This window comes from Aethalodelphis obliquidens, unplaced genomic scaffold (assembly GCF_003676395.1).
Source record: "Aethalodelphis obliquidens isolate GAN/ISIS:26980383/991018 unplaced genomic scaffold, ASM367639v1 scaffold1, whole genome shotgun sequence".
Taxonomy (NCBI): Eukaryota; Metazoa; Chordata; class Mammalia; order Artiodactyla; family Delphinidae; genus Aethalodelphis; species Aethalodelphis obliquidens.
The window spans coordinates 65,907,886-65,935,856 of record NW_020837945.1 but is presented as its reverse complement, the minus strand read 5'-3'; the positions used below and the strand labels follow the sequence as shown (position 1 = coordinate 65,935,856).

The 27,971-nt window shown below is 38.6% G+C and overlaps 1 protein-coding gene across 9 annotated transcripts in view; it reads left to right on the top strand.

Annotated features, from left to right (window-relative positions):
• Nucleotides 1-4,217: 4,217 nt before the first annotated feature.
• GSK3B (glycogen synthase kinase 3 beta) overlaps nucleotides 4,218-27,971 on the top strand; it is a 202,189-nt gene continuing 178,435 nt past the window's right edge. For 8 of the 9 annotated variants that reach the window (XM_027105799.1, XM_027105768.1, XM_027105790.1 and 5 more), the window contains exon 1: nucleotides 4,734-5,265. In XM_027105799.1, coding sequence (XP_026961600.1) covers nucleotides 5,178-5,265 — 88 coding nt within the window. In that variant the 5' untranslated portion in view covers nucleotides 4,734-5,177. Of the gene's footprint in view, nucleotides 5,266-27,971 lie in introns of all 9 variants that reach the window. The other variant, XM_027105772.1, reaches the window with a different exon arrangement.

The window sequence follows — 27,971 nt, the reverse complement described above, 5'->3', positions numbered from 1 at the left end:
TTCACACTGCTACTTCTTTTCTTTGGTTCGTCTGCAGTCTTACCTTTGTTTTCTCTTTTTAAGTATTTTGTTTCTTATGTAAAGGTGGAAAATGAAGACAATACTGGAAATCATGAATACAGTAAGTATCAACCAAAATGCCATCAAAATGAATATTTCTAGACTCTTATGTGTGGGTGTGCAAGCACACACACATATGCAATTTTACATAAATGGGATAAACAATATTATTTTTTGATGGAGAGCAGAGTAATCTAGTATAAAGAAGCTGGATCAAATATACTCAGCTGTAGATTCCATCCCAGCTCTGCCATTTTCTAACTGTGTGGCCTTGATCAATGTACTTATTGCTCATCCCCCCTCCCCAATCTATTAACAAAAGAGTTAATAATGGCTGTCTCTGGAGGTTCAGGGAAGGACTGAACAGGCACTCAGTAAATGCAAAATCTTTTCCTTCCTCTTAATCTTCACATCGACCTTGTTATTGGAGGGTTTTCCTAGAGTTCATTACTAAACAACTCTTTTCCATCTTACAGTATCTGCAAATATCTGGAGCAGAGACCATATCTTATTAAATTTTGAAGGCCAGCACCCAACAACATTTAGGTATTTAATATACGTTGGCTAACTAAATGAGGTCCTAGGAAGAGTTTGCTAGTGAACTTCTGTTTGTACTGACTGACCCTGGGTTCATCTAAATAAACAGCATCTCATATTCTATTTGCTATCTTCATTATTAAACCTGCATATATTTTCTTCTAGTTTCAATTAAAAATGCTGCTAAGTGATTCTGAGCTATTGTGTAGTTTCCTCATTTGTAAAAACATAATAATAGTTCCATAACAGTACTTGGTAAACTTCATTAACGTAATAGTACTTCCCAAGTGCAAAGTGCTATACAAATACATGTAATTACTATAGAAGCCAGTTCATTGTGCATTTTAATTTATAACCGTTACCTTGTGGACAGGCTCACCAATCTCTTTTTTTTCCCCCTCTACTACACTACTTACCTGTTCTGTATCACCCAGCTTTCCTATATTCATCTTTTTCTAGTCCTCTGGTTGGTTACTGTGGCTCAGAATCACTGATCTTTGCAAGGGACCACCTGATGAGCCCTAAACGAAACCAAACTATTAGAAACCAAACTAGGGGATGTATTCACAACCAGGCACACACAGTTGAAGACATAAGGCTTAGAATTTAAGATAAAGCAAGACCAGGAGAGGTGGGGACTATGTTTGAGAGAGAAGTACAAGAGATCTGAATCCTGGTTCTGCTTACTTTAGCTCTGTGGACCTTAGGTAAGTCAGTACAACTTTCAGACCTTGAGTTTCCTCATCTTTTAAGTGGAGGCTGGTAACAGTACTTACGATTATAATTTGAGATAGCATGTGTGAAGCACTTAAGAACAGTGTCTGGCACATTATAAACACTCAGGAAGCATTAACTATTAAAATTATTAAAAACTGATAAATGGTTGACAGCAGGCGGGAAGGTAGAGGAAGAATTTGAAAGGTCAGAGAAACAATCATGGAATGTTAATTTCAGTGGTTCTATATTTTCTCCTAAACTTCTCCCTCCTTATGTCCTAATTCTAGATTGAACTACTTTTATTTTTTCCTATAAAGTTTCCCCCCTCTTGGTCAGATTTTTTTTTTTATTTTAAACAGCATCAGTTCAAAATATTTGAAGGCAGCAACAGTAAAGCTATTAATCATAACCTTAAGGTAGACTATTTTTGTACTTTATTATATACAAAAGAATAGCCATGTTTCCAATTTGTATAACCTAAACATTTGTTATTCACTTTCCCGCTGGTATAACTGGGAGTAGGGATGGGGAGTAAAGAGGAAGGCAGGATTTAGAGCTTTGCCTCACAGTGTTTTAGGGACTAGTGGCAAAGGTCTTTCATAATAGTTTGCAGGGAGAGGCAACAATCATTTGACAAAATTGCCACGCACTGAGTTTGCTTTTAACATTCTTTACCCTTCTCCATGGCATCCAGAGGCCTCATGTTCTCTCTTCATTGCAAAGAACAAGAGCTGCTACCACTCCTGGGCTATATAAAAAAACCTATGTCCAGGTTTGAGATTACAAATTGATTGCATGTTGGCCACATCTACCCTGGGATGTTTCTAATTCGGCCTGTAGGGTTTGGAAATATTGGTGTAAAAATCGAGGGATTTCATAGAAAAATCCTGCTTTACGGTTTCTCTTGGGGGAAAAAACCAGAATACCTCAGAACACTGGATCCACATTCTTCAGGGTAACAATCTGCTAGAGCCGAACAGCTGCTCCTTTCAGTTACAGCAGGGACACTCCAATTTGCCACGTTGCTTATCATTCCCTATTGTTTTACACCAGGCCAGTTTCACTCATTTGCTTTGCTTTTCTGGCACCTGTAGACATCTGAGTTTGCAAACACTATCTAGACCTTTCCGTTCTCCCATCAAAGCTTACTTTGTTCTGTCCCAAGTTCCTCATCAGTTTAACAAAGCAACATCTAGTTAACCTGACCAAGTATGTGTATTTTTATATGTGCTCCCAGAGATAGTATCTTAACAGAACGGGATGACTCTGCAGGTGGAAATTACAGACACCACGGGACTGATGGCAACTGTCCTTTCTACTTTTTCTGTAGCCATACCTCACTGTCCTTAGGCAAACCACGGGAATCTGACCACTGGCCTACGTGCGAAATCAACTTATATAGTACTTTTATAGATCACCCTAGTTCCAAAGAACCAAAAACTACAAAGGGCTATTCTGACTCCCTGTTTCCTCAGAGTCTTCGGGATATCCGACCTGACGGCACTTCCCCTCACCTGCTTTTGGGGCCCGTTCTGCGCTGGGCAGTCGCGCCCGAAGAGCGCGCGCAGCCAGCATGAGCTCATTTCTCAGGGGCGTTTCTGGAAGGCCGGGTTTGGCCTGGCGCACGAGGCGCAGTCGCCCTCACTCTTATCAATGGCCTCCGCGACTGGGCGGGGCGCGGCCGCCGAGGGGCGCTGCCTGTCTGGAAGCTTTGTTCTCAGTTTAGCGCCCGAGAACTCGCACCCAGCCGGGGAGGCGCCCTGAATCCGTCTGGCCCTTCCTGGGAAGACGCCGGCACTCGGGACGCGCTCTCTCGGGCGGAGGGGAGCCTCGGGCGCGCAGAATTAGCCCCGCCCCGCCGAGAGCCTCCAGTGGGTGGGGAGACCCCTCAACCCTCCGTTCGCTCGAGCGCTCGGAGCCCAGCGCCGCCGACCACAGCAGTTTCACACCGGCTCGCGAAGGGCTCGCGCTCCCTATCTGCAGTTTCCACACAAGCTGCAAGTAGCCGCAGGCGAGCCCGTCTAACCATCCGCCACGACCCCAGTCGCGATTCTCCCCGCTCCAGGGACCGCCACCGGAGACCGAAGGCCAATCACACTGCAGCTAGGTCTTGCGATTGGACGGCAGCGAGAGCCGATTGGCTGCCGCTACGGGTTTCGACCTCCCTCCTTTTCCCTTTTGCCCCGACTCCGGCTCCAGAGCTTCAGGCCAATGAGAAGGCGCTTTATAGATGCCCTCCCTTCGCTCTCAACTTCTCCCCACCTCGTCGAGGGAGGGGACGTCCTGACTGGCCAGACTGTCCTCGGAAGCCCCATTCCTTCACCAATCACCGAGGGAGGTGCACTCCCAGCGGAGTTTCGGCCAATTACAAAGCGGCCACGGCGCCCAGCCGTGCGGTTTCACCAGCGACTCCGGGCTTCACCGTCCTTAACTCTTCAAGCATTTTCCTGAGGGCCGGCGACTCCGATTGGTCACTGTTGCCATTGTCGAATTTCTCCTCCAGCCAGCCACAAGACAAGGCGAACCCACCTTCTTCTCGGTCGGCTATCTTCGGCATTTTCCGTCCTTGGGCGTGAATTTCCAGCGACACTTTCTAATTGGCTCCTCAGGTCGATCGGCTTTTTCCGGGAGGATCTGCAAACAAACGACATCCGTGATTGGTTCCGCTCGGGCTTCGGCTCCCCTACCGAAGGGGGAGGACACTCGGCTCGGCCGGCGATTCCCAGACGCCTGTTACGCGGACGCGGGGGCGCTGGGCGGTGTAAGGCTGGGTGGGGGAGGAAGGAGGCGGAGGACGAGTAGGAGGGGGGAGGGGGAGTGGGGAAAAGCTAGGCGGCTGCGCAGACGGCACTCCTCACACAGAGCTGCCCCCGACCCGGGCGAATGCAGGTTTGTGCTGTCGCTGCCGCTGCCGCCGCCGCCGCCGCCCGGGCCGAGTGACAAAGGAAGGAAGGAAGCGAGGAGGAGCCGGCCCTGCAGCCACTGACAGGGCCCGGGCTGGGGGCAAAGCGCGGACACTTCCTGAGCGGGACCGTGCAGAAGCGAGGGGCGGGAGGGCGGCCGCGCTGGTGCCTTGGACGGGGGAGGGGGCCCCGAGGGACGGAAGCGGTTGCTGGGTTCCCATGTCCCCGGCGTATGGGGAGCAGTCGAGGAGCCGCTGCCTGGGGTCTGAAGGGAGCTGCCTCCGCCACCGCCGCCGCCATGGCCGCTGGATCCAGCCGCCGAGTGCAGCTGCTCCTGGCGCAATGAGGAGGGGAGCCGCCGCCACCGCCCGCCTCTGACTGACTCGCGACTCCGCCGCCTTCCAGTTCGCCGGGCCCCTGCCGTCAGGCCGCCGGATCCCGCCGCTGTCGGAGCCGCAGCGTTTCCCGACGCATCTCCGAGCCACCCCCTCCCTCTCCCTCCCTCCTTCCCATCCCCCTTTCTTTTCAAGCGTGAGACTCGTGATCCTTCCGCCGCTTCCCTTCTTCATTGACTCGGAAAAAAAATCCCCGAGGAAAATATAATATTCAGAGTACTTATTTTCAATCAAGTATCTGCCCCCGTTTCACGTGATATATATTTTTTAGGACCTCCCAACCATTTCTCCCTTCCAAGGAAAGGGAGGGGAAAGAATTGTATTTTTTTCCCAGCTCCCGATCATCTATATGTTAAATATCCGTACTGATCTGTCTTCAAGGAGAAATACATCGCTCGCTTTTTTTTATAGCTGTACAAAAGGAGTGAAAAGCCAAGAGGACGAAGTCTTTTTCTTGTGGGAGAACTTAATGCTGCATTTATCATTAACCTAACACCCCAACATAAAACAAAAGGAAGAAGAGGAGGAAGGAAGGAAAAGAAGGTGATTCGGAAAGAGAGTGATCATGTCAGGGCGGCCCAGAACCACCTCCTTTGCGGAGAGCTGCAAGCCAGTGCAGCAGCCTTCAGCTTTTGGCAGCATGAAAGTTAGCAGTGAGTATTGATTTTATTTTACACCCCCTTTCCACCTCACCCTTTAAATAAGAGACTTTAAAATATCAGGATCTTAAATTATGAGACTTTCTGATATAACAGCCGGAGGTAATGGAAAAGGGCAAAAACCTGTCTTCAGTCAAGGATGAGGCAGCTCCCTCTTTTCTCCTCCCATATCCCCTCCCCCGGTCTTATTAACCTTGAATTGAGGGAATATGATTTTTATTTGGATGATTCGATCTGAAACTTAGTTCTTTTCATATAGTTTTCTTGCAGTTGATAGCTTTATCAAGCGGTTGAGTTTTTCCATCTTAGAATAGCGATGGAAGTGTTTACTTGCTCATCCTTTTGAATAAAGCGAAGGACAAGACTCATAAACCATTATGTGCCTTTGCAGAATGTGTCTTTTGGAATGAGGGATAGTTTAGTTAGCTCAGGTCTCAGGGGTTATCATAGTTTTGTATACTTAATAGAGGAGTTAAATGTCACTGTCTCGTAACATTTCTTTCTTGCCTATGTGACTATACAAAGTATGTGTTCATAATCTAGAGATGAACTTGCTCCGTAACCACATTACGGTTTGGAGGCAAGCTTTGATTCTTCCCTTTAGAAGGGACCGGTGGGGCTGATTGATATGCAGTAGCAGTAGTATCTCAACATGCATTGTTCTAAATTGGATAAGTGGTATAATATGTTATCTCTTAACCTTTCCATTTTGACATTACCAATCTACCACTATAGAATTAACGTTTAATCAAAAGGTAATTTGGAAGTATGTCCACGTTTTGATTGGGGCTTGTATTGTCATGTTGCCAAATGCTAAGTTGAATGTTAATTGTCACTGACTCATTAAAGTTCAGTTTTAGGGTGCCATTGCACTCAGTACTTGCTAAATGATCTAGAGTTCAGGGGTTCCTTCTTAAGACTATTTAAAATACTCTTGCATTGGTTTCCTGTTGAATTTAGGTAAGACTATGGAGTTAGAAGAATATGGATTTAGACCTTTCCATCATAGGTTTTGCAGAAGGCTGTGGTCCTGCATATAATAGGGATACTTGGGCTGTGTTCAAGGTTGTTGCTAGACTGTACCGTCTTCCCTGATTTGTGCAGAAAAGTCTATGTTGAGTGTCCAAGTCTATACTAAGTGTCCAATGTTCTAATGTTCTCTATATGTGGATATGTTTATGTGGTATTTAATGACAGTTTATTTAAACATACTTACAGAATTTGACAAAAATATCTGTATTGTTTCCTTATTCCTCCAGAAAGGGGCATGATGAGGGCAAAGAAAAACTGTTTGCTGCCTAGAAGGAGAGAATTGAACTGAGATTTTTAAAAAGTATTTGCTGTTATATGAAATTGATTATGTCCTTAAGCAACATAAAATGATCACTCTTATTTGAACTCAGAATTTCAATTTATTTTGGCTTTTGGAACTTGCCTGAAACAGGGTAGTCTAAGGTAATAACTGAATGGGAGATTATTTTTGAGAGTTAAGTTTTTTTTTGGTGACTAGCTAGTTCAGAATGCAGGGTATGTGAAGAGGGAAGCTGATGATGCATCTTTCAGGGAATGGTCAAGCTTTCTAAGCACTTCATGGGGTCATTTGAGAGGAATATTTTAAAATTCTGGGGTAATTTTCTGCTGTGATGAAGCAAATCTTATAATAGCTACTTAAGAGCCTCTTGTGGTACTGGAGTGTTAGGATGTTTTTCATCTTGGTTTAAAAACCACTTGAAATCAATTTTAGGTAATTAATGTATTAGATCTATTTCAGAGAGCAAAATAGGATAGCTTATAATATTAAATTTGAGGACTTTTCATTTAATTTCCAGGATTCTCTTTGAATCCTGTGTGGATGTTGCCTGAGGATGGAGTAACCCTTGCAAAGTGTGCAGGTTAAAATGTTGACTTTTCTGTTACCATATAGGTCAACCTAACATTTTAAAAGTTGGAGATCAGTGCTAATTATGTGTTTTTGACAACCCTGACTTTAAGGACATTTTGGAAGAAAGGGGAGTAATTAAGCATTTGTTGGAGTGCTAGTGTTCTAAGGGACCCCTGTTCAAATGAGAGATACGTAAGAAATTATAGTCCTTGGCCTGAAAATCTTGTCAGTTGTTGAGACAGGTTATAGGTCAAAATGTGAAAACAATATCATGATGACTGCAAGATTATAAATGCAAACAGAAGTGCTTCGTTCAGAGGGACAAGAAATGAAGGGATGAGGTAGAGGGCTGGAGAGAGAAGACTTCTGTAGAGGTGTGTTTTAAGACAGGTGTTAAAGGAGGCAGTAACTTGAATTGACAGAGAAGCATAGAGGATTCTAGATGGAAGGAATGGACAGACACACAGAGGTGGTGATTTTTGTATTTATAAAGCAGGTTAGTAAATCTGAATGAAAGGGGCCTAAATAGGAAAATAAGAGGAGATGGAATTTGAGAAATGTGTTAACTGATGGAGGGCAAAGGGGGCCTGTAAGAGTTTGGTTGAGATTCAAGAGAGATTGGTATTTACTGTAGGTTGCTGAACGAAATATTTGAAGACGATCTGGGCAGCTGAGTTGATGGGTTAGTAGCAAAACATCAGAGCCATTTTAGGGAGTAGTAGGGTATGTCATGAAGAATGAGAATATAAAGTGTGAAAATGAGATGAAAGCACATTTGCAAGACAGCGTGAATGAAGAACTGGCAGGGCTTTGGATTGGATTGAAGGGGAATATTTGGGAAGGAGTCAGGAGTTAAAAATAAATTCTGATGTTACTGGTCTGGAAGATTTGACCACCAAGTTATATTGTTGATTGTAACGGGAAAGTTGAGAAAGTGCTGAGATGAGAGGGTAGTTGAGTTCACTTTTTAAAAATTTAATATACAATAGGTTTTCTTGAAATTCAGAGGCAGCAGTTGGTTACTGGCAATGATATTTAACTTTACAGTCTTGAACTGTTTCTAATTTTTCTGAACCCAAAACTGTCAGATTTATTTTCAGGACTAGTAAACTAAAGGTTTTTATTTATATGCATTCCATTTAAAGTCCTAAAAAAGAAAATAATTTTTTATGTAGATTCAAAAACCTCACACTTGAAACTTAGTTATAATAACCCGATGGTAATTTATTTGAAAACAATGAAAATATTTTTTGGGCTAAACCGTGACATAAAAATTTTAGATATTTTATACAGCCTTTAATTTAATCTTCGGTACTTGCTTAAAACTAGTTTTTCATAAATAATGGTTATTCTTAAGTAAACCTTGCATTTAAAATAATGGTAATATGCAGACTCCAGCAGAAATTAAAAGTTGATTTTATAACAAGTATTTTTTGCCTTTTTTTGTTGAGCTAAGTTTAAAACAGTATATTTGAATTTTTTTTTTGGCTGCGTTGGGTCTTCGTTGCTACACGTGGGCTCTCTCTAGTTGTGGTGCACGGGCTTCTCATTGCGGAGGCTTCTCTTGATACAGAGCTCGGGCTCTAGGTGCTTGGGCTTCAGTAGTTGTGGCGTGTGGGCTCAGTAGTTGTGGCTCGTGGGCTCTAGAGCACAGGCTCAATAGTTGTGGTGCACGGGCTTAGTTGCTCCGCAGCATGGCGGATCTTCCCAGACCGGGGCTCGAACCCGTGTCCCCTGCATTGGCAAGCGGATTCTTAACCACTGTGCCACCAGGGAAGTCCCTGAATTTTTTTTTTTTTTTTTTTTTTTTTACTCGCTATGGTGAACCCATTTTTTTTTGTCCTCGTCCATATTCAAGTGTTATTAAATAAATGTAAATAGTTATGAAGTTCTTCTGTAGAATCACATGATATTTTACTCAAAATAGAGAAAGTGAGGGACTGTCTATGGTGACTTTTGGTTAAAATATTAGTAATAAATCTTTTTGATAAACTGTTAGTGAAAATTTAGCTAGTTGTCTAGCTAAGTCAAGTTATTTCCTCATATAAAACTTTTTTAGATCAATTTTTTTAGTGAAGTGAATAATTAATAGTAGTTGCATATTACTGTGCAGTATTTAGTTGTATGGTGACTAAAACCAAAGAGCAGGTGGCAACTTAGAGTTTTTCTATTCCAGAGGGAATTTAATCTCTTTGTGACACATAAAAATCAGGTTATTAGAATGTAACCAATTTCTAGATTATCCATTGTGGAAGAGAGCTCATGTGTGAAACTGAAAACTAGACTTTTATTTTCATTGTTTTCATTCCTTTCCCAACCAGCCCTTTCCAGAGTTGTTAAAAAAACTAGACCTTCATATAAAAATTGCATGCTCTCTTGTTACATGCACCTCTAGAATGCTAATTGTGAAATGACTTTAAGGCACAGTAGTGTACTAGGAAAAAACTTCAAGGGAACCCAGAGGTTCACAAATCAATTTATGACTGGTTGGGAATTGCATTTAGAAAATGAGGCGACATCTTCTCATTTCACTTGCATAGTTCAGCTGAAAATCAGTATATACTTGTATCCTGTGCTGTCTGCCCCTTGTTTTGGACTTAGGTTGCTGGTGTGAGATACTGTTTTGGAGAAACAGCAAGGCTGGGGAAGCAGCCTTAAGTGTCAGCAGCAGATTCTGAGACCAAGGGAGCTCTGTTTTTTTGTGTGCATTATGTGTAGAGAAGGCTGTGAAACGTGCATGTGCTGCAGTTCCATACATTTAATAACTCTCATGGGATTGTGGGACAGCGGTGGGATTGGGCAGGCTGTGGGATTGTGGTGTCTCTTGTGATGCTCCACCCTGCAATAGGAGAATGGAGGGGCAGAGCATGTGGGTGTGATGGGATTATATGCTGGTACTAACAGAACTAACCTGATTTCCCAGATATTGTTCTACTAAGAACATAATCACCATGAGTAAATGAATTTATTGGAATGTTTAGCATCATTTTCTAGCCTATTTTGGGGGGGGAGGGGTTGGAGGAGATAGTATGGAAAGGGATACTTGCATGATTGCAAGGATAGAAGCATTTTCATGGTTCACTGGTTTTAAAGTAGAGGTTGCAATCTTTGCTTCTATCTTGGGTTGTACAAATCATCCTTGGTTATATAAATTGTCTTTGACCTTGTTTGAGTGCGATATAGAAATGTATATTTATATGAAGACCTGTGTGAATAAAACAGCAAGGAAAAACTGACAGAGTTAAAGGAGAACAATTTGTTTTCCCAAGTTTCCTACCATTAAATTGATAAAATAAAGGGATATTTATTCTATTCTATCTATTATTGAGTTTTTATTCTAGTTTTTTTAAAAAATGAGTTAATATTTAGCACATGATGGACATTCAGTAAATTATTTCAGTTTATGCTCATGTCTGTAATATACTTGGTCTGAAACAAGATACAAAGACACAACTTTGTAGATTTGGATTCTTAGTTTATGATCTCCTTTCTCACTTTTGCTTATGTTTTGGGGAGAAAAGTGTACTTTCAAAGCGTGTGCAAGTTGAAATTCTGTAAATGATTGAATCTTATATTTTTGTATTGAATAGTTTTCTTAGAAGCATTTTAGTGTGATCATATTGAGGCAATGATGTTTTGGTTATTTTGAAACTAATTTTGCCAAACCAGGTTTTCCTTTTGTCTCCAGGATACCATGGCCAACAATGGCATGAATATGAACCTTTAACGTGTTCCTTTATTAACATAGTTTGGAGTTGTCAATTTCTTGATTGTCCTTTCAAATCAATTTAATAATGAAAAGTAAACATTCCTGATGAACGAGGCACTATTTTCCTAGAAACTTGTATTTTTAAAATTTTAAACTTTTTTTTGGCTGCACCACGGGGCTTGTGGGATCTGAGTTCCCGGACCAGGGATTGAACTTGGGCCATGGTAGTGAAAGCCCGGAATCCTAACCACTAGGCCACTAGCAAACTCCCATAGAAACTTGTGTTTTAGATGGTGGTATAATTTAAATGAACTTACAGTCCTAGGATTTAATGAGCATGCCCTAATGCCAAAGAGATGGTAGGTAGGCAGGCAAAAATATTGGTAACATTGGTGCAAAGCAGTAACATTAATACTCCATTTTTTCATTACCATTAATTGTATCATGTTGAATTCCTTGGCTTAGGAAGCCAAAAATAAGTAGGTTGCTTTAATAGAAAGGGGCTGTGAATAATAACTTGATTGACTTGTGATATGTCTATTGAATGTTTATTAAATGCTAATAAGCAATCTGCTAAATTCTTTACATGCAACAGCTCATTTTAATCATTACAACTCTACAAAGTAGCTAATACTATTATCGCCACCTTATAGATAGGTAAATGACATTTAGAGAAGTGAAGCCACTTGTCCAAGATTACCTGACTAGAAGATTGCTCTGCTAGAATTCAAATACAGGCATTCTGATTCTAGAGCTCTTGCTCTTTATTGTATATTTTATAGAGAATGGATTGCTGTTGCCTTAACACTTGGATTCCAAGTGTTAAGCTAAAGTGCCTTTTCTTTTAGGATAGTCTTTCATTGATAATTTAGCAGTGACTGTGTAAGACTTTCATGATTGGTACCTCTTTTGAAATTAGTTTCAGGCATGCCTGTTAGCAAATATAGTATTTAATTACTTACAGTTATAGTGGAAAAAATTCTCAATTCTTTTAAGATTTCAGGGAAAACTTGTTAAGACAAACATTGAAAATGAAAATGTTAGGGCTTATGATGGCACAAAAAGAAAAATAAGTTATGGTATTTTTTTGTTTAATGTTCAGTTGGAGCACTGGTTTTTATTGAAAAGTACTGATTGATCGTAAGTAAATCTGGTGTATTTATATTTCCAGGTAATATTAGAATGTGATTCTACAAATTAGCCATTATTATTTTTTTTTTGGCGGTACGTGGGCCTCTCACTGTTGCGGCCTCTCCCGTTGCGGAGCACAGGCTCCGGACGTGCAGGCTCAGAGGCCATGGCTCACAGGCCCAGCCGCTCCGCGGCATGTGGGATTTTCCCAGACCGGTTTGTGTCCCCTGCATCGGCAGGCGGACTCTCAACCACTGCGCCACCAGGGAAGCCCCAAATTAGCCATTATTAAGGATTATTTCTCTCCATCTCTTCCTATAGGTTGTGAAGTATTTTAAGTGTTCTACTCTTTATTTTAATATTTGACAGCAAACTTCATAAAATTTTATTATATGTACACAACCAATTAGTCAAGTATCTATCGGACACTTGTTATGTCTGGAACTGTGAGCCTTGTACTTGTTAAAGAATGACAGCTATGCATCAATGTGCAGTTGGGTTATTTGGAACATCACCTTTTTGGAATTCGTTGGTATTTGACAATCAGGAAGTGAACCAAAAATCCCCACACAAATGGTGCATACTCTTTCCTCATAGGTTATTTTTTGGCTTTTATTTAGAGTTCTTTTTTTATTCTTTAACACATAGCTCTAAGTCATTCAATTGTCTTTTTTTTTTTTTTTAAACTGCAAATTAGAAGGGACTGAATTACACTGATATTAAGCATTACACCTTCTAAAAAGTATAGACAGACAGTTCAGGAAAACAAGCATATTGCGATTACTTGGTGTAGCCTCACACAACCCCAGGGGAAATCACTCTGATAATTGTTCAAAATTTTGGTCTAGGGAAGGTTAAATTATACTAACTTCACTCTCAAAAGGACAGGAGTCAGGAAGGTCTCTTCTGGGTAGCTGGGGTTCTCAACTTCTCACTGCATTAAACAGTCTCTAATTTCTTGGTTACCTGAAGTGATGAGGAAGAGAACTGGGTCATCTCTGTCTGGTTGACCAATTCCAGTTGGCTTTCAGTGATAACGGATGAAGGTACTAAAGTCTTCAGTATGCTAGCCCAGAGTATCGTTTCCAACTCTTTCTTCCATTGCCCGTCTATGTATATTACTCAGCAACAGCATTTTATCTGATTTAAGATTTGTTGTCTTATTTTTTCTTCTGTGGTATATATGGAGTTGCTGTTTGGATTTTGACATGCCCATACCTTTGTGGAATGCTTAGAAGGCACTGCATGGAGTCATTTAAGCTTTCTTATGAATTATGATTAGCTGTTAGAGAATCACTTTACCAAATACACTTATGGCCTCTATAATGAGAATTGAAAAGGTGGGTATCTTAATTGTTGACCTGAAGAAAAAGGACAATCATGACAACGTACTTTTTTTTCTCTTTTGGAGGTCTAAGAAATTTTTAGGGGCTTCATTGACTAATATAAGTGAGAAGATGTTTCAGATTTCTTTCTAAGGAAGGCTAACCTATCTTTTAAAAATGTGACTCCCTCTACTTCCCCTTATTCCGTAAAATCAGTTAATTCTTTTAAATTGATTAACCACTTTCTTCATGATCTGTGTGGAAGTTATTGAGTTGAATCGAGCTGCTAATCCTAGACTTTTGAATTCATAAAGGCAGCACCTGGAGAATTGGAGTGCTGGAGTCATGCCTGGCATCAGACTGACGGTATTGTAGGTGCATTTGCTGTCTTACTGGAATTTCAGAGCTTTCGCACTTTACACATTATTTAAACTCTGAAGGGAAGAGGGAAGCTTTGAGTTGGTAGGGTTTCAATAATAATAATAAATTATATGTATATATGTGTATCATATTTATGTAATGTATAGTAACAATCGCAATAATAATATAAATTGGATGCTGTATGATAGACAATTCCATGTTTGTCTTATTTACATATTTTGCTTTTAAAAATGGAATTTATTCACATGATTCAAAATTTAAAAGTATTCAGTGATGTCTTCCTCCTCCTCCTGCTCTGTAACTACCAGTCCTCTTTCCTGGAGACAGTCAGCATTCCAATTTCTTAAGTATCCTTCCATAGATATTCTGAATCTTTACAGGTTATTTCTGCTATGAAATAACATTTTGTGTATGCAGACCTAAATTAACACTGGCTTTAGCATAAGAGTGTTAGAATTAAAACGAAATTTAAATCACTTATTCTAGAAAATTGCTATTGTTTTTCATCCTAGTAGATTACTAAACCCTTATTTTTAGAATATGAGTTGGATGGGGAGTAAATACGAAGATGAGAGAGTGCTTCTCTTGGTAATAAGAGGTAAAATGATAACAGGCATAACCGATGAACGCTTAGTGGCACATTTAAAATATTTGCCACTCTGTGTATTTGAGAAATGATCTATAAGGTCAAGTAGATATTATGTGTGTTCTTGCTGGAAATAGCTGTTTATTTCATTGTAAAGAAAAAGATAAAAGATAATTGATATTTTCCTTTAACTTTGCATTTTTTGAACATCTTAGATGAGAAAACCTGTTCTCTTGAGAGATCAGAGGCGCAGAGTGCGTCAATGTCAATGAAGCCTGTGCCTTTTACCTCTTTAAGAGCGCATGGTTTCATTCTGCTCCTAAACCAGCATTCCTTAGTCTTAAAAAATTAAAAAAAATTTTTTTTATTAAGTAATACACTCTATCGTATGATTTAAAGAAATCAAATAGTGCAGAAAGTCTTAATATCGAAGCGTAACTCCTCTCCCTCATTTCTGTTTCTCAGAGGCAACCTTAACTATGACAGCTATTTCCTCTAGTAGTTTTATTATAATTTTAATTAGTGTACTATTTGTCTATGTCTTTAAATTATTTTTAGATATTATTTATTGTTATCACCATCTCCCTTTTACTATCTTACTAATGCAATTATACCACCATTTTTAGTTAAATAATTATTTATTTAAATTATTATTCAAATGATCAGTACTCAATATCTAGACATTAAGGTGAATAGTGTACAATAGTGTACAATTTCCTTTTAAAAACTGCATTATTGAGATATAATTCACATACCATAAAATTCATTAATTTAAGGTGTACAGTTCAGTGGTTTCCAGTACTCACAGAGTGATGCAACCATCACCACAATCTAATTTTAGAACATTTTTAATCACCCCAAAAAGAAACCCTGTATCCATTAGTAGTCATTCCTCATATTTCCCTTCCTTCCAACTCCAGGCAACCACTAATCTACTCTCTGTCTCTATGGATTTGCCTATGCTTGACATTTCATATAAATGGAATCATAAAATATGTGGCCTTTTGTGACTAGCTTCTTTTACTTCATATAATGTCTTCTAGGTTCATCCATGTTGTAGCATTTATCAGTACTTCATTACTTTTTATTGCTGAATAATATTCCATTGTATGGAAATGCCACCATTTGTTTACCCGTTCATCAGTCAGTGGACATTTGGATAGTTTCTACTTTTTGGCTATTATGAATTACGCTGATATGAACATTTGTGAACAAGTTTTTGTGTGGACATATATTTTCAGATCTTTTGGGTATATACTTAGGAGTGGAATTGCTAGGTCATATGGTAACTGTTTAATATTTTAAAGAATTACCAAACTGTTTCTGAAGTGGCGATCACATTTCCTTTGCTTTCAACTTGTTTTTACACTTTTTTGTTGCCGTTTTCTTTTTCTTGCACAGCTTGCAATGATCACAGTCTTCATTTTTTTCCCCTCAAATTTTATTAAGCATTCTCTGGATTCTGCCCTACCCTCCATTCTTTTCCTGGAGTGCTGTCCTACTGGGATCTGGCCTGGTTGTTCTCCAGGCCTCTGCTGTACAGCTGTCATCCTCTAACTTCTTTCACTGCTCTTTAGGGTCCACTGTCCTATTTCTTGGATCCCATCTCTTTGCATCCCTGAGTAGTTCTTATCTAACATAGTCTCATGACATCAGCTAGCAGTGCCTGGAGTATTAACTGTTTGGTAAATGTATCTGGAAAAGTTTTTAGTTGGTTGTTTTTTCCACATTTGCTCCAAAAGGGTAGTTAAGAAGCTGACACACTTTTTTGGCAGGTGTCTCACCTTTTCAGTATCTAGACACTGAGGCAAGATGTTTGGAAGGTTACTTAGTATCATTGTGATCAAGTGATTACCATGCCAATCTGAAGCAAGTACAGAAATCTGAACAATATAAATGTTAAGTAGTTGTTTAAACCAGACCTATTCAATAGAAATATAACGGAAGCCACAAATGTGAGTCGCATATGTAATTTAAAATTTTCTAGGAGCCACATTAAAAAGAGTAAAAAGACAGGTGAACTTAATCTTAAGAATATATTTTATTTAAAGCAGTGTATCCAAAATATTATGTCAACATGTAATGAATATAAAATTTACTAATGATAAATTTTGCCACCTTTTTTGAGTACTGAGTCTTCACAATCTAGTGGGTATTTCACTCTTAATAGCACATACTAATTTGTAGTAGCCACATTTTAAGCGCTTAATAGCCACATGTTGAGCAGTACAGGTTTAGAATTTTCCAGAATTACGTTACTGTGTAATATTGTTGTTAATCTGCCTAATCATATATATATATATAAAATATATATATGTATTTTAAAGGAACAGATAAGGTGTATGTAGTTTAAAAACGCTTCATTGATTTGTCTCATTGCTTTGTTTTTAGTCATGTCTTCAGTTTATTTTGAAATTTACACCACATTAAAGGAGGTTGAGAGATTTATGTTCTTCAGAAAGGTCCTTGGTGTAGGAGGTAATGATTTTTTCCCCATATTTTAGCACACTTAAAAAGTATATTAAAATTCTTATTGGTATACTTGTTAGATGTTGTTATTGCCATGATTGTCTTGGTCCCAATGAGATCTTATTAGTCTAAATATTCTTTGTCATACATTCTCTCCCCTTGCTGTTTCAAAGAGCCACCCAGCTTTCAGAGTCTCATATGCCACCTCAACTACTTAGTCTTCCTGGCCCTTTACTCCAAGGCATGAAATGCACTTGCATGTAACTCCTATAGCACAATTACTCTTCTTATGTGCTGCCTTGTATTCTAGTTAACTTGTTTTGTCTCTTTCTAGGTGATTATAAATTCGAATATGGCAAAAACGGTATTTTACTCACCTTTATGTTTCCTGCAGTGTGGAGCACAGTGCTTTCTATAGTGGGTTACTTAATACGTATTTGAGTTGAAAGCAATTTATCATGGTAGTTACATGTATACTATACATGATAGTATTAGAGTTTCCAGGTCATCAAACTGTCACTGATGTTTCTAAAAACATTTAAGTTTTGATACAAGAAATTAATTTATAAAGTTAAACCTGGGTTTTTGTTTAAACACAAAGGAACAATAGTAGGGAAAGGAAAGAGACACAGAGATATAGACACTTGTGTTATACTGTGTGCTTAGCACAGAGGGGTGTGAACTCTGGATGGATAGCTGAATGAAAGAACTCAGGTGCTAGGTTGCACTGGTTGGTAAGCACAATACCTTTGAAACATTGAGCCTGTCCAGCTAGTACATACCCCCAAGCCTTCCAGGAGTTTATTTGGAGAGGGTGAGGGTAGAAGAGAGATTTAGAATAATGAAAAGTGATAAATCAGTTTCCTTATTTTTACCAGGTAGCTTATTCTGCAAGAGACAAAGTAAACAGACTATTTAAATATGAACAGGCCCTTTCACCATGGATGTACTTAGACATATAATTGTATTGTGGGGATTTATGAAAACTTTAATTTTTACAGGGCCTCTTTTTGTGTCTCTCGGATAGTGTGTGTTTGTCTGATATACTAGTGTATATTCGTATATCAATTCAAGAGCTTTCCCAGAGAAAGTAAGAAATATTAATAAGCAATAAGGGTTCTCTTCACTAAATAATCCAACTTCTTAAATAGCTATAAAATTTGGCCGTCTGTATTGGGTTTTGAGAAATCATGATGTCAGGATAATAATTTGGTTTTTACTGATCAACATTGTATCTGCTTCTTTAACTAATTGTATACATTGTGAGATGTTTGGCTGACCTAGGGCATGATTCTTAGAAGAGATTTATTTTCTCTGTAAGTAGCAAATGCTTGCTGTGCCATTGAAACGTAAGAGGAGTTAATAAAGGACAAAACATAATTCTATTTAAATTCAGTTGAACATCAGGGATAACCTTTATTGAGAGAGTTTTGAGACTTTACAGTATATATTTACCTCTTGTCAATTTATAGAAAGTTAAAGAATGGCTGTGCACTTTCAAAGGATAGAGGAAATGTTCTAGTATTTTATTCCTGCTATAGTGGAGAATGAGTACTTAGTAAGAAACAAAGGATCTGTGTGTCATGACTTCTAACGTAGGAGCAAGTGGGCCAGTTCCTGGGATCCTTAGAAAAGAAAGATCCCCAGAGGCAGAAGATTCTCTGACTCCACTGTCTTGTATATGGCATCAATATAAATTGTATAGCTTGTCAACTACCATTATTAATTTAAGAATAAAACATTGTTTAAAAATGTAGCTTTACTTTATGTCCCAATTAACAACAACAACAAATTTTTTTTTTCATATATGTACCTGGGAAAGCCTATGTACTTTCTAAAGTTTAGGGAAGAGGTAAGAAATGCTGCTGTTGACCATAGGAGTGAGGGTTGGGGAAAAAGTTAATTAGAAAAAAGATTGTGGTTATTATGATGAGTATTGAGTTTCCCTAGATGCTATGATGGTAGTCCATATCTTAGAACTAGAATAATTCAGATGTAGCTACTGTTTGAGTGTTTACTGTGTGCCAAGGACTGATACTTCATATAACTTTCATAATGCTTTGAGGCAATATTCTCCGCATTTAAAGGATAATGGAGTTAAAAATATTTTAATTGATATATTCAGGATCTCACAACTAGAAGGGAATAGGCCCAGCATGTTGAACTCAGGCCACCAGACTTTAAATAAAAGACAAAAGTTTTTTCAGTACTTAGTATGTCATTGCACTGTACTAAGCAATTTATTTCTATCTTATTTAATCTTTACCACAATCTGGTAAGGCAAATACAATTTACAAGTGGGGAAACTTGAGGCTTAGAGAGCCTTACACAGCCAGAAAATTTTGTAGCCATACTTCAAATTTGTTCTTTTAACTGCTGCACTATGTAACCTTTATAATTTGGAAAGAAAATAGGAAGATTCTGGGAAGTTGGTTGAACTAAGATTTCTTAGGGTAGGGCTTTGGAACTTTTACTTTTTATTAATGTTGCTTACCAAGAAGAAAGTAAATTGTCAGCCATATACAAGTAAAGTTAAATTGTTTTATCCTTTTGAAGTAAAAATTTTAAGAGCAAATACCTTGCTTTAAAATTAATGCAGCCTGTCTGTGAAATAGTGGCTATAAGAAATGGATAACAAATATAGTTGAAATCCATATTGCAAAGTCAGTTATGAGCCAGATCCCATTATCATTGAGGAAATTGAGGCTTAGAGAGGTTGGGTAACTTTTGCCAAGGTTTCAGAACCAGCAGATGGCAGAGCTTGGGTTCCAACCAAGGTAATTTAATCTAGAGCTCTTTTCTTAACTACTTTACTGTCCTAAGAGAATGTGAATGATGTGCAAAAATGGAGCCTTGCTACCTCTGGTAACTTGAAGACACCGATTTTGAGTTTGACACATCATAGCTTGACTCAAGGCAAGCGTTAGACTTCACCCACCTGCTTCCATCCTTATTGTTTCCTGAGGTCACTAGTCTCAATAATTTTAAAAAAATTAATTAACTTATTTATTTGGCTGCATCAGGTCTTAGTTGTGGCATGTGGGATCTAGTTCCCTTACCAGGGATTGAACCCAGGCCCCCTGCATTGGGAGGGTGGAGTTTAGCCACTGGACCACCTAGGAAGTCCCTCAATAATTTTTGTTGTTGCTTTGCATTTTTGTTGCACATGAAGATCCTCTGTATCTAGTTGTTGCTTAATAAATGTTGAATGTTGAAAAATAAATCAGAAATTTAAAGCAGTGAATCTTGAGCATAGAGACCAACTTATAATACATCAGTTCATAATCATGTTTTTCTCTCTAAGTAGTATTTTTGTAGCTTTTCAGGGTAGTTAAATATCAATTTAAAAGGTTGATTTATAGTTTTCATGACTGGAGTAAATTTTCTGTGCTTCTGAGGAACTTTTCTTAGTTGATAAGTGTTTTAAGTGTCAGATTATAATAAAATCCTGTGATGATACAAAATTCAGATGCAGTATAATTGGCTCCCATTCTCTGTACTGCCTTTTTCTCTACAGGTGAGGCCAGATACACATTATGTTTGTAGTGATTTAGTTTATTTTATGTCCTACAGTTTTGGTAAATGAAAACTGATATGTGAACTTTTTATCCCCTGTCTCCTCTACTCTGTAACTGGAAGACTAGTGGAAAAATACTGTTTTCTGTTAACATTGCAGTAACAAGCCCTGTTAGAATTTTCAGACCACACTTATAAGAGGACATCTGGGTTTTAATGTATAATAGTTTATAAATGGAGTATTCATATATCCACAAGGCACTTACTCAGCTCAGCTATCCAGAATGCAGGCAGGAACTAGATAGTGGATAAAAATGAACACTGAGAGCCAAAAGAGCTATCATCTGAAGCAAAGTGTCATTTTGTTTTTTAACCTATGTAAAATCCTTTGGTCAGCATTTCCTACACTAGTTACTTTAAGCAGTGTTATGCTGTAATAATATTCTGTGGCTAAAGAAGTTTAGGAAATGCTGCTTATAGGATCCCTCTGAGGGTTGGTGTTCATTGGATCACACTTTGGAGTCCTTACCTTAGGTATCTGAGTCTTGCTTTTATTTTAGAAGAGAAGGGAGGGGAACCAACGTTTAAAGAGCATTACTGTACAGGACCTAGGTGATATCTCCATTTTACAGACAAGGAACCTGAGGCTCTTCTGGAGGATAAAGAACACAAAACTAGCAACAGGGCAAAACTGGGAATGGATCCCTAATCTCTCTGATTCCTAAATCTTTGCTCTTTTGGCTTTATTGTGCTACTATATAATTGTAATGAACTGCCCATTTGGGTTTTACACTTTAGAAACAGCAATTTAGCAATAATACTAGGAAAGAGATTAAGCTGCCCTACTTAGGGAAGAAGGAAAGGATAAATTTACTTACCTGACACATGGCCTGTGTCCTTTGCTTTGCATGGATGAATTCCATGCTCCAGAGGGGAAGGTTTCAGAGAATACTGTGTAAATTAAAGTGCTTTTAGAGTGAGATTTGATAGTATGTTTAGTTATGTATAGCTTTATGTCCATTTTTGACATTATAAGGCCAGAACCCCCTCTTTGATCAGATATAGTGGGCTTAGACAAGTTACAAACTTTTTATAGCTTCATTTTCCTCATCTGGACGTGGTGATAATAATACCTACTTTTCTGGGTGATTGTGATGCTTAAAGGAGGTAATTATGCATGTAAGGTGTCTGGCACAGGGTAACCTTAGCTGCTGTTATTATTATTAGTAATAAAAGTAATTAAGGCTTAGGTGTAGATTGTTACCTCTGTTTCCTGTTTTTTTGTTTTGTTTTGTTTCTTAATGGGCATGTGTAGGGTGGTCATAAGGAAAGCCTCCAAATCTTTTTTTAAACTTATTTGAGGAAAAATCATCACCATTTGCCTTACTAAATTACAGTCATAGCTCATCTTACTGTGCTTCGCTTTATTGCACTTTGCAGATACCACATTTTTTACAGACTGAAGGTTTGTGGCACCCTGTGTTGTCAGATGATGGTTAGCATTTTTAGCGATAAAGTATTTTTTAGTTAAGGTGTATACATTGTTTTTTTGTAGATATAATGCTATTGCATGCTTAGTAGACTACAGTGTAGTGTAAACATAAGTTTTATGTGTGCTGGGAAACCAGAAAACGTGTGTGGCTCACTTTATTGTGATACTCTATTGCGATGGTCTGGAACCTGCAATATCTCCGAGGTATGCCTAGAATGAAAGTCCTATCTTGGGTATATTTTATAGGGCATTAAGAAAGTTACGGTTGCTGTTAGGCATCTGGCACTTTTTCAGTGAGTACTATTTGTAATCAGCAGATGTTGGCCTAGTGCCCATAAAGTTCTTGTTTGTTTTTAATGTGAGATGTGTATTTTGAGTAGATCTAATGTCTGTGTAGTCAATTTTTTTTTTTTTTTTTTTTTTTTGCGGTACACGGGCCTCTCACCGCTGTGGCCTTTTCCGTTGTGGAGCACAGGCTCCGGACACGCATGCTCAGCAGCCATGGCTCACGGGCCCAGCTGCTTCGCAGCATGTGGGATCCTCCCGGACCGGGGCACGAACCCGAGTCCCCTGCATCGGCAGGCGGACTCTCAACCACTGCGCCACCAGGGAAGCCCGTGTGTAGTCAATATTTAAAAAATTTTTTAATTTATTTTTGGCTGCATTGGGTCTTCGTTGCATGCGGGCTTTTCTCTAGTTGCGGTGAGCGGGGGCTACTTTTTGTTGCGGTGTGTGGGCTTCTCATTGTCATGGCTTCTCTTGTTGTGCAGCACAGGCTCTAGGCGCCTGGGCTTCAGTAGTTGTGGGACACGGGCTCAGTAGTTGTGGCTCTTGGGCTCTAGAGCACAGGCTCAGTAGCTGTGGCACACGGGCTTAGTTGCTCCGCGGCATGTGGGATCTTCCTGGACCAGGGCTCGAACCCGTGTCTCTTGCATTGGCAGGCAGATTCTTAACCACTGCGCCACCAGGGAAGTCCCTAGTCAGTCTTTTTATACTGCATATTTTTCTCCTGAAAACTGTTTTCAGGCTAATCTGTATGCAGTGACAGTTTGGTTTGTATTTGACCATTAGTTATTAAATGTTTAACTATGGCGGGCAAACCAGATTACTGTGGAATGTGAAGATTTTTTTTCTCCCAACTTGGATGTCTATAGTCTTGCTCAGTAGAGTTAAATAGTGTGAGGTGCCCTCTGAAAATTTGGAAAGCATGTTTAGAGCCTTTCAAAACCAGTTAATAAGACTATTAACTGTGGATTGAGTTAAGCAGAGTAAGGTATTTTTCTTCCTTCAGTTTTTATTCCTCTTCAGTTCTGAGGAAGTGGGGGAGAGAGCCTCCCCACCACCCCCCTGAAAAATTTTTTTCTTTTCCTAAATTTTTATTTCCTGCTTTGAAATAGCCAAGATCTTTGGGGGCTCTAAGAACACCAGTTTTCACAGCTTGAGGCAGAGTGATTTTCATGGGAAACCTTTTCTTATAAAATAAAATACTCTTTGTCCTTGTCAGGACATTTTTAAAGGAACAGCTAGTAGCAGCACCTCACTACCTTGTCACTAACTAGGGTGAAGGAAGAGAAGAATGAGTCACAGTTTCATTCTTTCTCCTATTCTGCTTCTCTTCTCCTTTTCCCTTTCCACTTAGCTCTTTATTGGCACTGAAAAAGTTTGCCAGCCCTGATCTAGATCACTCTATTTGATGGTGGTGATATTTTTTTATTCCTTCTGTTTTATTTGCTGGAGCTCTTCTATAAAAAAGAACTTCTTTACTTCAATCAATTGTATGATTATTCTGAGGAACAGTAGAATAAATGCCTGATTCTTTTCCTAGTATTTGATAGAGGTGGCCAGTGAGGTTTTTGTTTGTTTGTTTTGTTTTCTTTAAGAATCAATATGAAACCCAGGTTTTGGATATGTTTGTTAAAATCCGTTGTAGTTATTCTTTTTAATTCTCAAATTGTCTCATCTTTAGCTAGTGGGAGCCCCTTCATGTTGACTCCTGTATTCCTTGAGAAAACCTCAATAATCTTTGGTAACCCTGTTTTCCAGTATAAAAAGATGTTCCAGGCTCATCTTGTACATCACCTGTCTCAGATCTAGAACCGATTATTTCTCTAAGGGGTTATGATTCCTTTTAGTGTAAGATTATGTTTAAAGACCATCATCTGAGTCTTTGTTGCTATGGTTGTGTTGTTTGTAGGCCCTTTTATTGGACAGAGAGCTAGGGGGTGTGGTGTGTGTATGTGTGTGATTTTTTTTTCTGGTAAAATAAGCAATGTAAAATTGACCGTTTCTATTTTAAAGTATACAATTCAGTGACATTAAGTACATTCACAGTATTGTTTATTGATCACCACTGTCTAGTTCCTGAACTTTTTCATACTCCAAAAGGAAACCCTGTATTCATTAAGTGGTCACTCTGCACTCCTACCTCTCCCCAGACCCTGGCACTAATCTGCTTTCTGACTATGGATTTGCTTGTTCTGGACGGTTCATAAGTAGAATCATACAACATATGGTCTTTGTGTCTGGCCTCTTTCACTCAGCATAGGTGTTTTCAAGGTTCATCCATGTTGTAGCATGTATCAGTACTTCATTCTTTCTTATGGCTGAATAACATTCCATTGTATGGATATATCACATTTTGTTTATTCAGTTGATGGATGTTTTGGTTGTTTCCAGATTTTGGCGATTGTGAATAGTGCTGGGGTAAATGTGTACAAATTTTTTTTGAACACTTGTCAGTTTTCTTGGGTGTTTACTGAGGAGCTGCCAGTTTTCCACAGTGGGTGCCTCATTTTATATTTCCACCAGCAGTGTATGAGGGTTCTAATTTTTCCACATCTTCTTTAACACTTGTTATTTTCCATGTTTTGATAATGGCCATCCTAGTTGGTATGAAGTGGTATCTCATTGTGATTTTGATTTGCATTTCCCTAATGACTAATGATGTTGATGGGCATGTTGGCCATATGTATATTTTCTTTGGAGAAATGTCTATTCAACTCCTTTTCCCATTTTTTCTTTTTGTTGTTGGGTTGTAAGTCTTCCTTATATATTCTGGATACTAGACCCGTACCAGATACATGATTTGAAAATACATTCTGCCGTTATGTGGGTAATCTTTTCACTCTCTTGACAGTGTACTTAGATGCACAGAAGTTTTAAATTTTGATGAAGTTGAATGTACCTGCTTCTTTCCTTCTCGTGCTTTTGGTGTCATATCTGAAAAAGTATTCCCAAATCCAAAATCATGAAGATTTACCCATGTGTTTTCTACCAAGGATTTTATATTTTATTTCTTATATTTAGGTCCCTGAACCATTTTTGAGTTAATTTTTGTATATGGTGTGAAGTAAGGGTCCAGTTGTCCAAGTTCGATGTGTTGAAGAGCCTGTTCTTTTCCCGTTGAAGTGTCTTGGCACCCTTGTTGATTATCAGTTGACTATATAGATGCATGGGTTTATTTGTGGGCTCTCAGTTCTGTTCCACTGATCTGTATTTCTGTCTTTATGTCAGTACTACACTGTCTTGATTACTCTAGCTTTGTGGTAAGTTTTGATACTGGGAAGTTTAGGTAGTCTAACTTAGTTTTTTTTTTTTTGCGGTACGCGGGCCTCTCACTGTTGTGGCCTCTCCCGTTGCGGAGCACAGGCTCCGGACGCGCAGGCTCAGCGGCCATGGCTCACGGGCCCAGCCGCTCCACGGCATGTGGGATCTTCCCAGACCGGGGCACGAACCCGAGTCCCCTGCATCGGCAGACGGACTCTCAACCACTGTGCCACCAGGGAAGCCCTAACTTAGTTTTTTAAAAAGATTATTTTGGCTGTTCAGAATCCTTTTCAATTTCATTTGAATTTTAGAATCTTCTGTAGATTGCTTTGGGTAGTATTGACATTTTAATATTAAGTCTTCTGACCTATGAACATGGCATGTCTTTCCATTTATTTAAGTATTCTTTTATTTCTTTCAGTAACTTTTGTAGTTTTCAAGTCTTGTACCTCCTTGGTTAATTTACTCATGAGTGGTATTTTATGCTATTAAATTGAAATTTTTAATGCTGTTGTAAACTGAACTGTTTCTTAATATTCTTTTCAGAGTGTTCATTTGCTTAGTGTATAAAAATATGCATGATTTTTGTGTTGATCTTATATTCTGCAACTTTGCTTAGTCTGTTGTATGATTATTTAAATGCGAAAATACACTAACAACGCTGTAAAGTAGCTATACTCCAATAAAAATTTAAAAAATAAATAAAAATTTTTAAAAGTAAAAAAAAAAGAAAATAAAATACACCATGAGTTCATACTAATATTTCTAAGTCTGATTTTGTTTCCAGTTTAAGGGTTTAGGATTATAAGATTTTCCCTTTAACTTCTTAAAGATTTATATTTATAGCTCTTCTTTTACGCTGAATGTCTTGGAGAGTAATGAATTACTTGCCATGTTACTTATATATACATATGTGTATTAGTATTATTATTTTGAGCTTATTTTAGAAAATGGTTGCTGAAAACAATTGCCAGTTCTGCTACCACTGGGGTGGCTTCGTTATTCTCACAGTGGCGGAGTCCTCGGTCACTTCTCTGCACTATGTCAGGTGGCCTCCTGAAGGTGCTGTGCAGTGACTCCTACGTCGAGCTGAGCCAGTAGCGGGACCAGCACTTCTGGGTCTCATTACTTTAGGAAGTTCCACATCATAACCATCATGAATTTCAAGCATCCTGCAAGATTCAAACAGTGAATGGATTCAACTTTTGCGGATTCAATTTTCAAATTTTAAGTTTGCATGAGATAAAGTTTAATAAGTGGAGTTTTGCTATGTAATATAGCTTTACTCTAAATTAGGAATAGATGTTTGATAACTGAATTTTTTTCTGTGTTGAATTTTAACCTCTAAAGGCAAACTTAAGAGTCAAGGGAACTTCGTAAATAGTTGGTAAGCCTTAGACAGTCACAGGGGACACCACGTCTTATGTGCTTTACATATAAGGAAATTAGGTCAGGACTTGAAGGGTATTTTTACTAAACACATTTTTCAAAATATGTGTTTTAGCTAACGCTAAAAAAACCTAGGGTCAGTATTATAGGGAACCTCAATTCTGTAAGGGCAAGGGGGACGCTGTCGGTAGGAAATATCAGGAGATGTGAGTTAAACCAGTGCCTTGACATGATGAAGGTTGCTGTGAGAGCCAGCAGATCTATTTTTTTCATTTTCAAACTGATCTTGGGAATTGAGTGGTTTTTTTTTTCTTTTTTTTTAATGAGCTTAAAGATCAAGAGAATACTTAACAAAAACAAAATCAGAAATGCTTCCCTCGGGAAATGTTTTGGCTCATTCTCATACTGAAGTCTGTCTTGTTTTTTCCCTAACTAACTGTGCTGAGTTTCAGAGCCTGGTTAGTGAGCTGGTGGTCTCTACAGAGAAGGGAGTCTGGAGGATTTATTTTGCATTTGTAAGGCAAGAGAGAATTTCTCTAATATTATGTGAACTATTGCTCATTTTAAACTGGTAGTCTAGTATAATTTTCCCTGACGTAAGTGATATTTATTCATCTAGCAACAGAGTATCTCCTAATTTCCAGTAGTTTGTGAAGCTGGGGCTGAAGTATCTCAATGTGAACATCTTTCATGTTACAGTAAGTATGTTTTCTCAAATTTAAACTGGCTATTTGAACTTTAAAAGATATCTCTAAATTAGTTGTAAGTATTTAGGAAAACATTTGCAAATATCTAATTTAATGAGGACGTACAATTCATTATTAAAATCTTTTTACGCTGTAGTTTGAATTAATGTATTTTATATTTTGTAGTAAAACGTAACTCAGATTTCTATAGGCCTTAAAACCACAGACAGTGGTTCCTATTTGAATTGTCTTCTGTAACAGATTTCAATAAAATTGGACCAACTTAAAAAAAAAAAGAATTCTTACAAATTCTACTAGGGAATTATAGTCAAACTACTGTTTTAAAATCATTTGAAATGATTGCTCTCTAAGCCACCCATTTGATATATAGTTTGGTTTATTCATTTTGCTGTCAGTTTTTGGGAATAATCTGTTTTCATTTTGATTTATTTTTGATTACTTCTATAATTATGTAAAACATTTTCATTGTTCCCGAACCAAAACTACAATACGTAGTCAGAAAAATCTAGCCTTTATCCTCTCCTTCCCCCATAAGTGACCATTTTTATTAGTTTTTCGTTGTTTACA